This window comes from Strix aluco, chromosome 2 (genome assembly GCF_031877795.1).
Source record: "Strix aluco isolate bStrAlu1 chromosome 2, bStrAlu1.hap1, whole genome shotgun sequence".
Taxonomy (NCBI): domain Eukaryota; kingdom Metazoa; phylum Chordata; class Aves; order Strigiformes; family Strigidae; genus Strix; species Strix aluco.
The window spans coordinates 39,419,908-39,431,916 of NC_133932.1; the positions used below are offsets into that span (position 1 = coordinate 39,419,908).

At 47.2% G+C, this 12,009-nt stretch overlaps 1 protein-coding gene across 8 annotated transcripts in view; it reads right to left on the minus strand.

The window, feature by feature from the left end:
• The window catches only part of LOC141919259 (cystathionine beta-synthase-like protein), a 30,423-nt gene extending 19,403 nt beyond the window's left edge, over nt 1–11,020 (minus strand). For 5 of the 8 annotated variants that reach the window (XR_012621911.1, XR_012621912.1, XM_074814452.1 and 2 more), the window contains exons 1-4: nt 4,542–5,145; nt 3,286–3,497; nt 2,592–2,698; nt 1,480–1,614 (exon numbers count right to left, since the gene is read on the minus strand). Coding sequence is in view for 6 of the 8 variants with exons in the window: in XM_074814452.1 (XP_074670553.1) it covers nt 1,480–1,614; nt 2,592–2,698; nt 3,286–3,497; nt 4,542–4,682 (595 nt within the window). In the remaining 2 variants the exon portion in view is untranslated. Of the gene's footprint in view, nt 1–1,479; nt 1,615–2,591; nt 2,699–3,285; nt 3,498–4,541; nt 5,146–9,014; nt 9,275–10,714; nt 10,789–10,933 lie in introns of those variants that run through there. The other 3 variants (XM_074814453.1, XM_074814455.1, XM_074814454.1) reach the window with 3 other exon arrangements.
• Nucleotides 11,021–12,009: the final 989 nt, after the last annotated feature.

Genomic DNA, 12,009 nt, shown 5'->3' on the forward strand with positions numbered 1-12,009 from the left:
AACTCTAACAGTTTGTACCTTATGCTACTGACCTGGAAATACAGCAAACATCAAAACAGGACTTCGGTTGAGGGAGAAGTGGGATGCAGAGAGGACAAAAATGTAACACGTTAGCTCTTACATTTAACATATGCAGCAGCTCAGCAGTAGCCTTGAGCAAAAGCCAATTCTCTCAGGTTACTGTCTGCCCTAGTCTTTGCTTTTAAATTAAAAAAGACAGCTTTCTGAACTAATTGTCCTGTACTTCCTTCAGTTTTGCCTTCTTTCTATCTTTTGAATTCTGCGGCAAGGAGAACCATTTATCAGGTACTGACCTAGAAAGCAGGGTGTCATAGTATGACCTCAGATACTGGAGAAATGCAATATATGGGTATTTTCCACTACATGCCATTGTTCAGGCAAGAAGTATAGCCACAGTCACAGGGCTTCAGTTGCACTGCTCCCCCCACAGAGCACCTACTGAGCAAACAGCAACAGATATGACTTCTCAGTTTTCTGCTGAAGGCAGGGGAACTGGTCACAGATCAGCTCATCACCCCCGTCCCTCCATTAACAGAGGCTGGACTGGATCAAAAGAACAAGAGAAAGATCTGCTTGGCCTGTGTTTATCAGAAGGCAACAGTGGATGGATGCCCAGGAAAGGGTTTAAGGACAGGACAAAACACCCCTCTAAGAGCAAATCAGGCAGGGAAGTAGCTTGTAGCTCAGCTCAGAATCCTCCTCCTCGGAGGCAGTATATTCTATATTTAACTAGCTCAAGAGGGAACATTCCAGGTATGTTTACCTCCCCACCAGTAGAGCAGCTTAACAGAAGTACAACAGCTGTGATGCAGGAGCCCAGAGTTAACTTGTCTGCTTGGATTATCAGATGCTCTGCCCTGGCCCCTGACTAATGGGACTGTTCCTTCCTCCAGTCCTCCAAGGAAGAGACACTGATCCAAGTGGATCTATCAACAGTCTAAGTGTGCAAGGGCTGTGTTAGCAGATGGTGCCGCAGGGATGAAGCTCATCTCCCATCTCAACTGCACCACGTGGGAAAGGCTGTTTCTCAAACCAGGCCCACCTCACCTGACAGAGTATAGAAACGAGGACCATGGGACTTCCCAAACAGAAGGGGAAGATCCAGATTCACTCTAGTCTTTTGGTGCTTTATTTCCAAGAATTTCAGTCAGACTTTAATTCCTGAATAGGACCTAAAGACCCTAGTGAATCTGGCCTACCACTTCTTTTCTTTTAAAGCAAAGACACCCTGCAGATTTAGCAGAGCTCCTCCCTAGTAGTTCTGGTCAGCTGGAGACTGCAGAATTGTTCCTTGTGCGAGATGGAAGAGGCGCTGCTCCCTACACCATGCAGGCAAGAAGAGATCCCCTTTCTTCCTTGCACAGGCAGCCTCCATGCTCTAATCTCAAGTCTGCCTCTTCCCGGAAAAACACCACAGCATTTTCCCCCACACTTTACTAGGGTCTCTCCATCCCCTACCTGTGTTTCCAGAGGTTGGCTCTATGATTGTATCTCCAGGCTTCAAGATCCCAGCCTTCTCAGCATCCTCTACCATTCTCAGGCTGATGCGGTCCTTCACACTGCCCCCAGCATTGAAGAACTCACATTTTGCCACTGGAAACAAAGAAACCAAGCAGAGTTCTTAAACAGCAGTCATTTGCTTAACAGGCTGCTGATTCCTAACATATCCACAAGAGCAACTCTTAACATGTCTGCCCAATTCACTTCCCTGCTTTACAACACCAGAGATGGGCATTCAGTTCACACCACCTCTGCTGTTATGGGTCACAACAACACAGCAAGTCTGGTACTTGATGCTGGCCACAGAAGCCAGGAACCCATACTCTGTCAGTCTCCTCAAAATATGACCCCTCCTTTCAATCCTTCCTTTTTGTTACAGCCCAGTCATCAGCATAAAAAGCCCCAGGGCTCTTCCAGTGCAATACCACGGGGGAAGAGAACTCCAGCAACATGCCTTGCCTTTTCCCTGCTATATTCTCCAGCCAAAGAGTTTCTGATCAAACTGGAAGCTTCTCCCCTTGTTTAGCCTCCACTTCAGTACTCCCAGCATTAATCCCTTCAATGGTGTTAAACATGACCTTTCAGGACTCTGATCAGAGCCTCCAGATATCTCCAGTATGGTTGGGGTTTAAAAAAAACCAACCAAACAAGAAAACATTCACTGACAGTTTCAACCCTTTCATCATTTTTAGTGATCTTTGGTGGTAACTGCAGATCTGGATTTTACACACACTGATAAATACTCTGAACATAAGCAGCAGTCAAAAAACTTCATACAACTTTTTTAAAATTAAAAAATTATTTTCTATGAAAAAAGTTTTACTTTTTCTACAAAAAATGGAAAAAGTGCAGGAAATGTCCTCATGAAGTATAACTTGAAAGATGTTTTAGATGACCAAATCCTAGAACCCTGAAAATATGCTGAGGAAAAAGGAATTTTTCTCACCATTTTCTGCAGGGTACCTGCACTCCTTCTATGGTCAGGTTACACAACACTACTAACCAGGACTACCCATGTTTCTGAAACAATGGTTCTTATTTTGATTTTCTGCCTGTACAGCAGTACTCACGGAGTTCACACTTGAGCCCATACTGCTTCCCAATCTTGTTGATTCGCACCAAGGGTGTATTGCCAACTTTATTCAGGATGCTTGGCAGAATTTTCAGAGGCTCTGGCCTGGTACGCATACAAGAAAAGTCAGTGTATTCACAGAAGCGGCCACAGGCAGGTCACACAAGAGCAACACAGTATTTCCAACGCTTTTTATTTCAACCAGTTTTCTTCTCTCCCTCCCCTTTATCAGGCTAGTTGTTTTAGATATTTTGGTTTAAAAGAATGCCCATTGGATACAAATTCACAAAACATCAAGTCCTTGATCCAAAACAAGCATTAATCAGACATCAAGCCAAGTGCTGAGGCAAGAACAAAGTGCTCTGCGCTTCCTCCTGGCATGAAGTAGCTAAGCAGTGCTCAGAGTCAGCTATTCTACAAGCAAAAGGCATTAACAGTGCAATCTTTCATCTAGTCAGGGAACTGCTTGCCAGGTTACTTAAGTTAGTTCCAGTCCATGTAGTTTCATATCTTTGGTGCAAGGCCTCTTGTATGCTTAATCTGGGTTCTTAATTTTGTTTATACATAAAAATTAAGAAGCACCAGCATGACAAACAGCATCAATTTAAATCAGTCATCTTTTGTTAAATCCACATGTCTCTGAGGGGACCTGGATTAGCACTCTGCTGAAAATCAACAAATAAAATACTTACAAAGTGGTATGACGATGAGGGGAGGCAGAGAGGGGTTTCCCAAGCTTCCATGTGCATTTGCTAGGTGTATCAGGGCGGATCCACTCCCTTTCCTTCTCATTAGCCTTGCAGTTCTCATTGTCCATCCCACCAGGGAGAAAATATTTGCCAGGTGCATGAGGGCATGAGTTCATATCTGGCTCCTCCTGGGAAGCAAGTGTAGGCATTTCATCCTTGAGGGAGAGGAAAGGAAAAAAAAAATTAAAAAAAACCCCAAATCAGAGTGATTCATATGCTCTGCTGTAACAGATGTAACAACATCTTTTGAGACTATCAAAGTTATTCAAGTTCTGCACCACGGGAAACCACCCATTCAAATCATTGCCTACCCTACAATAGCTAAAAAATCATGTTACTAATGAGTACTTACTCTTGTTTCTGTCCCTTCACCAATACATCTATTTCCTGTCTAGTGTTTCATCATGCAGTTCTTTGGAGGGAAGCCTGAACAGAAATTACCTGGTGGTAATTTTCAAGACAGCAGTATAGCCTATAAGCCAAAAGAGGCAGTGGCAACAAGTAGCTTTTAATATCCAAGAACAGGTTCTGCCACTGACTATAAGAGATCCTGTCACTATACCCAAGACCCATGCATTAGTGGAGAGAGCACATTATGCCTCAGTTAGACAAGTCCCATCATCAAGTGTCCCCATCTTGTTTTCCCCTTATATGAAAAAGGTCACAACAAGTGGCTGTTTTAATGTTCAGTTTTATTTCCATAGTACTGTGAAGACAGGGAAGCATTTCAGCATATTTTTGATTTGCCAAATCCTTATCACCAAAACAAGAATCTTGCACTGCAATGTTGAGTGCAAAAGCTCAATACAGTGCCCTACATGAAGAGAACTTAAAATCACTGAAGCATGGGCTTACTGTAACTAGCCTCCATAAATGTCAAGGAAACAGGACTAGTCTCATAGGAGACACCCCTCCCACACCAAAAGCCAGCTCTCTGGAATAAAACCTCCCCATTCCAAGCAGAGAGGAACAGAGTAAGCCTATTTGTTGACCAATTAGAAAATGGTGCCAAAGACTCTCCATTGCTACTTGTGGTCACCAAGGACAACTCTTCCAGGAAGGCCACTGGTTTCAATAGCACCTACCTCCACAGCATTCCAGCAAAAATACCTAGAAATCCCTCTGAAAACAGATAGGGCTTTCCCAAATTATGGTGACAGAAAGACAGGCAACAGTATTCCCCAAAGACCAATGGGTACCTTAGATACAGAAACAGGCCTTTTGAATATCAACTTCTCCATGTTGTTGGTGAAGGTGACGGTACAGTAGACTGGACCTTTTTCAGGAGACTGAGTACTGTGGGTCACAAGACTGGAATCTTCTTCAAAGCTACAGATCATGGAAGTTAGAAAAAAAATACATCAGGAAAGTCTTGTAGGAGCAAGACACATGTCCCACTTCCATGGGGAAAAAAAGAAGCTGCAAAACAAGTGAAGATGACTTGTATAAACAGGATAAAAAAAAATAAATCATCCAGCAGAGATACTGTGCAAGACCAATTGAGGGTCTCCTGACCCTGTTCTTCCCACGTTACCTAATGTTCCCTCTGTCCTGCCCGCCACAGCTCAGAACCAGTAAAGTAAGTAGAAAACATCTCTGTTGGACTATCTGCAATTCCATAAGCTTGAAAGCCACACAAAGTAATAGAAAATACTCCAGTTCACAGGATACATACTTCTAGAGACACCAAGGGTGAAAGGCCTTCATGAGGCCATCACCAAAAGACCCTGTAGACAACTTAAGAAAAGGCTTTATACAGGAACACTTGCAGAGGCCTCTCTACCCTTGAGAAGCCCAAAATCTTGCAAGTTCCTACCTGAATTAGTGTTGCATGCGCAACTATAGTGATGCTGGATGTAGCACATGCAGCAAACACTTCAACCACAAGGAAGCCTTCTAGCAGGCTTTTTGTTTCAGAAATTAGTAAATATAAAATGGAAGCCAGTAAGTTCATTTCTCCTACTCCAGCCAGTTGTTCATAGAGCACTGCCTGCTTCCTGTTCACTGAAGACAAAAATATGGCTGAAGTCTTGGAAAGCATGGCAGGTTGTTTCCCAATATTTGTTTTTTCTCATCACCATTTTGCAGCAAGGTTCTGCTCTTTCCATTATTGAACTGTGCTAGGAAAGCACAGGAAAGGGTGTCCCCCCGTCTCACCCTCCTCCTTCTGACAAATGCACGCAAAACAGATACAGCTTAGATCAGACAAAATTGATGGTCTGGTGACACACTGGAAAAAATTCTGAAGCACAGTATCAGTGAACTTTAGCATTTGATCCTGCAAGTTAGCATGCTCCACTAACCGCTACTGCCTTATGCACAGCAATTCCTTTCTTGCATGCTGATTTGAAGAAAATGCCTAAAGCATCTAAACTGTCCTTCTTTAGGAAAAAAAGCCTCTGAAAGGGCCAACTTTCCAGACTAAGGCTTGAAATAATTCTCCTTCTGGATATAAAGACTTCCATGCCACCAAAATTATATGAGTCTATTTTATTTAGCCTAATGCATGCCCAAGAGCCAAGATGGACTACATCCTGTCCTAGACTACTGACCAGGACTAGGCTGAGACACACCAGTCCAAGAAAGCTAACATCCCACAAATATACATCATCTTACACCAACCAGTCTTTGTTACCAGAAATTAGCCTACTTCCCATTCCAGAATGAAACACAGACTTCATTTCTATTTCTAGAAGGTCCCTGGTTCACAGTTCAGAATTTCAGCATTTTTTTAGTAAAGAAATATACTGAAGAAGTTTCAAGTCTTTCTATAAGCCACATCCACATGTTCCTTCAGACAGCTGGCATGCAATACTGGACATGGACACCAACTGCCTCTGCTCACAGGTAACATGGACAGTATTTACAAAGTCCATCTAATAAAGGGACCTTGCTGCCAAAGAATCAAACCATTTCAACATGCAGGAAGGGATTATAGACAAAGCAGCAAGGCGTTATAGACAGGACACAGCAGATTTTGGTCATCTTCTTGGCTCTCATAAAATAGGAGTGCAAAACCTTTAAAAGCTTTAAATCACCAATCCTCAGTGTCCTTCAAGAGGGTCCAAAACTTGAGGAGAAAGGGAGACAAATTTGCTGCAGTAAAAGTTTCAGAGGTTTCAAAAAATAAGTACTTGTTCTTTGTATTGACAGCAGGAAAGAAATGAATGTGGCTCTCTTCAAAAGCTGCCTTTGGAGGATTCCCTCTGAATTGGGCAAGACAATTTCATCTCATTTCCTCTGCTGCAAGGCAAAAAAATCCATAATCCACTAACAGCAACACCCATCACCTCTTGAACTAGAAACAGCAGAAACAGAGGAAAAGCTGTATTTATTGCCTTCAACTAAGCTGTGAGATTCATATGTTTAGAATGGCAATACTCTGATGTTTAATCAAAGCTTCGGTAATTGGGCTAGACCTGTGAACAAAAACAAGGTGAGGGAAAAAGCTAACCACAAACATTGCCAACAAAAGTCCTGTCACCAAATACTAACCATCATTCACTGGAAGGAACACAAGCTCCTGTTCAATAAATCCCTTCAAATCATTTTATTAGGCATTATTTTAAATAACTCCACATCCACTCAACCTAAAGTAAATAGGTATGCATATATATATATATATATACACATTTATAAAGTCAAATTCTAATCATGCTACTAGAGAATCAGTCCTAGTTTGGCCAACCTAGTATCTTAGGGTTTTGAAGGACAGAAAAGTCCTAGGACAGACTTGGTTGTTCTCCAAGGGGAATTCTTACTACAGCACTCAACAGAGACATAAAAACACCTGCAATGGCTTACAGTTATACTTAAGAAACAGGTCAAGAGCCCAAGAGTGACTTGTCATGTTCAAAACCAAAAGGAAGACCTCAGATCTTTGAGCTCCTTCAGAGCTACTGATGAGCTTCCTGACACACCACCCAGAACATCCAACTGGCGCTTACAGCCCTAGATGATGGAACTTCAGCACAATAGAGGGCAGAGGCGGTCAATCTAGGACATCCAAATTCCCCCCTTGATTATGCCTACAGGTCCAAATCAGGCCATGGGAAGCTGGTGTACCTTTCTACTGTGGAGACCTTTGGGGAACAAAGGAAAGGGAGTGAGCAGAAATCACCAAAACAGAGGATAACAGCAACTTCTTTGCTAGTCTGACCCTCTCCTCCGTCTTTCTTCTAGGAACACAGGCTGAGGAGACAGGGCAGAAGAATGGCAGCTCTGCTACTCTAACTGCAACTGAATGCTGCTCAGAAGAGTCTAAGGGAGATAAGCTGCAGGAAGAGCTGCCCACCTTCAGGAAAGAAATTCCATCAGTCTGAATTTAGGTTTGCTGTAAAAGAGAACACTCCCATAACTAGCTGGGGGTGTGGGCAGAGTCTAACTAGAATAGCCTGACTAACTTCTGCCATTATATCTGCAGAGCACATGAGGCAGAAAAATCAGAAAGACGATTTACAAAGTCACTTAAACCTAAGTCACGAAGGGGATTGGGACATAGACAGAGGTACGAGATGCAGAAAGCCTCATGGGCAAAGCTCACATCTCTGGATCCATCTCCACAGGGAACCCAAGACCTAAACTATTTCTCAACTCCTACAGAACAGGGTTCAAGGCCAGTGAATGAAATTAATCCTCAAACAGATATGTTAAGAGCTAAAGTTTCTAAGGCTGTTAACAGTATATGATGTCAGCACTAATGGAGATATTTAAAGAGTATCATGTATGCAAGAACCTAATTAACTTGAGTCTTGTCTGAAGCAGAAATGAAGCTGTCTAAAAGGCAGGTGTATGAGGTGGATCAGAGAGAGATGCCCCAAGGGCTGACTACTCAGCAAGAGATGAGATACAGGATTCCATTACGCTGCAGCCTGAGAATGGGAAACTTTGACATTAAGCAGGTACTTTACTCTGTGAACAATCACTACAAACCAGCTGTTCTGCTCACTCTGAGTATCGCAGGGTCTTCAGAGAGCTTTAGGACCTTTACAGATGTAGCAGTACCCATTCAGCCTTTAGAAGCTGTTCAGAAACACCACAGCTATAAGTGATTCAGGAGACAGTCAACCATTTGGTTTGGGATTTTGTTGTTGTTTTGGGTATGTGTGTCCCCTTCTTACTTCCTCAGTAGCAGGCAGCCATCGCTCCTGTGTCAGGAGACATCAAGTGACCTGAAGTAACTGGGGTATGAATTAACGACACTGTGGCTCTAGGAAGGGCTCCTTCAAGAATCAAAAGTCTTATTTCCATTTTCTTCTACAGAGAAGATGAGCACATGCATGTCCTCTCAATCATCACTCTTTCTTTCAAGGCCAGACTGGCATACTCATAACCTTCCTGAAAACAAATAGGTAGTTCTTTAATGCCCCTGCCTCTGTAACATTGCAAAGATACTGAAACTTCAACAGCAAAACAACTTTCACCGGTACAGCAATCATTATGCTAGAAACCAGACAGTGAAAACATGAAAGTGTTCAGACTGCCTTCCCCCCACAGAAGGGAAGCTGTGCATGCAGCCCTAAAGCAGGTGTCTTCTAACACCTCCATTTCCTGAGTGCGCTCCAATCCCTGTCTGGACTCAGCTGATAAGTCTTCTGAGTGAACACTGATGTCTTCAAGGAGCACAACAGCATTAGAGAAAAGACTGGAGAGTGCCTTATCTGCATTTTTACCTGCTGCAGTCAGAAGCTTTCACTATTTCTTTCCCTGCTTCCAGTTCCCTCTTCTTAGTCAGCACACAAAGATAGACCAACCTACAGCCGGAACAGTGCTCTTGATCTGCCAAGATCTCCAAGTACAGGGAGAGAAGCGTTACAGGTAGGGTAACAGAGGCTCAGAGATTAAGATGCCCAGCATAACAAAAAGAGGGAGTTGGAGCTTGGCTCTCAATTTCTGACCAAGTCTGTAAAACAGGTAGAAGCACAGCTCCCCTTCCCCAGCATTATGGTGCCCCCCCACAAGGCATCACATCTTTTGTTAGCCCGGGGACCTCAGATGAAGGCTGCCAGAGAACCGCTGGTCATCTCCGCCTGGGCAGGAAGCCAGCTTTTTGGCTGATGCATATTTTGTGGGAAAGCCCAGCTGCCACCCACTCCAGCTACATCTGTAGAGATTTTGGCAGGCATCCACAGTGCAGCCATGAGCACGGTACGCCCTGCCTAGTTCCTATGGATCTCACATGCAGACAGCGGGCACCTGCCAACAGCCAGAGGCCAGCCCGTCCCAGCCGTCCTGGCAGCCTGCTATGCTGCCAGCGCCAGACTAGTGACGTACCTGAGCCAGCTGGCACGCTCCAGGCCACAGGCCCCCCATGACCCTGGCTACCAACCACGATTTTTAGAAGTAGTACTCTGGCTTCAGGAAAGCAGGCCGGTTAACTCACATGCAGAGGGTGATACTAAAGAGCCACCAACTAATACCAAAAAAGGATGACCTGTCCAAACGCTCCAAGTACAGGACCTAACCTAGCACCTAAACCATACCTCACCTGTAGTAATCTCACTACAGCCATTCTCCTGCTGAGAAATACCAGGTTCTAAGCAGGTCTCAGTTTCCCAGGATATACCTTTCCTCTCTGACATAAAATCCTCAGATTTCACCTATCTCCATACCCTTGAGTTTTCCCTCCTTTCTGCAGCACAAGTTTTGCAGAACACAGAGCTTTCATGCCTCAGATCAGCAAACAGACTTGTTGAAAGGGTAAACAGTCTGAGCAACTTTGCTGGAATAGGGCCAGTACTCCAAAACCTCCATAGTCAAAGACTTTAGGATTAGAGAGATATACAGAACATAGATACTCAAACAGGAACAGGCAAAGAATCACTTGTCTTTCAAGTAGTAGCTGGCTCAACAATATGCCAGTAGCTCTCTCAGGTTTTAGTCAAGTTCAGGCCCTTCCCAACAGGTGAAGGGCAATGTATGAAATAAAATGTAAGAAAAGAAGCCTCTTGGTCCACTGCCTTAGCCAGGCTTCCCCAAAAACACTGGCGAGAGACCTCAGGGTACCCAGGAGAACAATGGATGACAGCCCGAGAAGGGCTGAAGAGCTGGTGTCAAACCCAGAGAGAAAAACAAAAGGCACAGTGTCATCATGCAAGCCTGCATAAGAAGCAGGCGGCCAAGGTTTCCTCCTGTTCCCTGTTGAGAGGGGGCAGCCCGCAGGCACCCTCCGGCCTGCCCAGAGCATCCCCAGCAGCCCGCACCCTCCCGAACCCCGCGCTCCCGCCCTCCCCGCAGGACGCCAGCGCCGGGGCTGGCTCCAGGGCTCCCCCCTCACCCAGAACAGCTCCGAACCTGCCCCTTCGTCTCTCTTTTCTTCATCACAAAAAAGCAACTAAAAGCCCAACCGCGCAGCACGACCACGTTCACCCACCAGCCCGCAGCCCCCCGAGGCCGATCTCCCCACACCCCCACGCCACACCGGCCGCGTAACGGTCGCCCGCGCTGAGGGGAAACGCGGCCCGGCCGGCCGGGGGGGGAAGGGGCACGGCCACCCCCAGCTCTCCTCGCCCACTCCGCGCCGCGCCCGCGGATGATGCAACGGGCGGCGAGGGGGACGCAGCCGCCCCCGCCGCTACGGCCGCCACCTCACCCACGCGAGCCGGGCGCTCCCCAGGACACGGCCAGGCCGCCCACCCGTGCTGCGGCGAGGAGGAGGAGGAGGAGGAGGAGGAGGAGGAGGAGGAGGAGGAGGAGGAGGAGGAAGAGGAGGGCGGGGAGGCAGAGGCGCAGCGGCGGCCGCCTCGGCGCGAGGGTTAAGAAGAGCCCGCGAGCGCCGTGGCCCCGCCCCACCGCGCATCGGCCCCGCCCGCCCGCCCGCCCCGCCCGCGCCGCCCGCCCGCCGAGGGAGGGGGAGGGAGCGGGACCGCGCGCAGCGATTGGCCGTCACGGGGGCGTCGGCGAGTCAGAGACAGCCAATGGGGAGGCGGCGCGCGGCCACGGGGCCCTGCCGCCTGCAGCCGTGGGGCGGCCGGGCCGGGCCGGAGCCGTGAGGGGAAACCGGGACCAAAAGGCCCGGGTGTCTCCAAATGGCCTCCGCGGAGCCCGAGGCGAGGTCTCTGCCTGTTCCTCCCTACGGCCGGTGCCCAGGCCCCCGCCTTCGAAGGCGACATTTAACCGTGGGCCCGTGGGCACCGGCCGTAGGGAGGAACAGGCACAGAGACTGCTTGGAACTCCCACGCACGGCCTGTGTCACTGGCTGCTTGTCTGATTTGGGAAAAAAAACTACCCACCGCGTCCGAGGGGGCTGCTGTGAGGGGTGTCACAGTTGGAGCTGCAGCCAGACCCCCCTCCTCCGGCACCTGAAGCCCCTGAAGAGGTCTCCGGGGGGCGCTGCGTCAGGGCACCCGGCCTTGTGCCACCAGCGGTGTGGGCCCTGTCTCTGCTTGCCCAGGTCGGCATCGGTGGAGAGAGAAGGCCCAGGCGTCTCTTGGTCTCATGTCAAAGCCTGGAAATACCCAGCCTGGGGCAAGAAAGAGCCGGTGAATCCTCCATCTGGGAGATGCAGGCTGGAAATGGTGCTACTGAAAGCAAGCGCAAGTGTGTCGCTGAAACAAACCCCCACCACATTTCACTAGCAGTAGCTGTGCCACAAATGGAGAAATGTGTTTACCCCAAAAGGTGCCAAGCCCTGAGCATGATGCTGGAAAACACCTAAACACTTTCTCT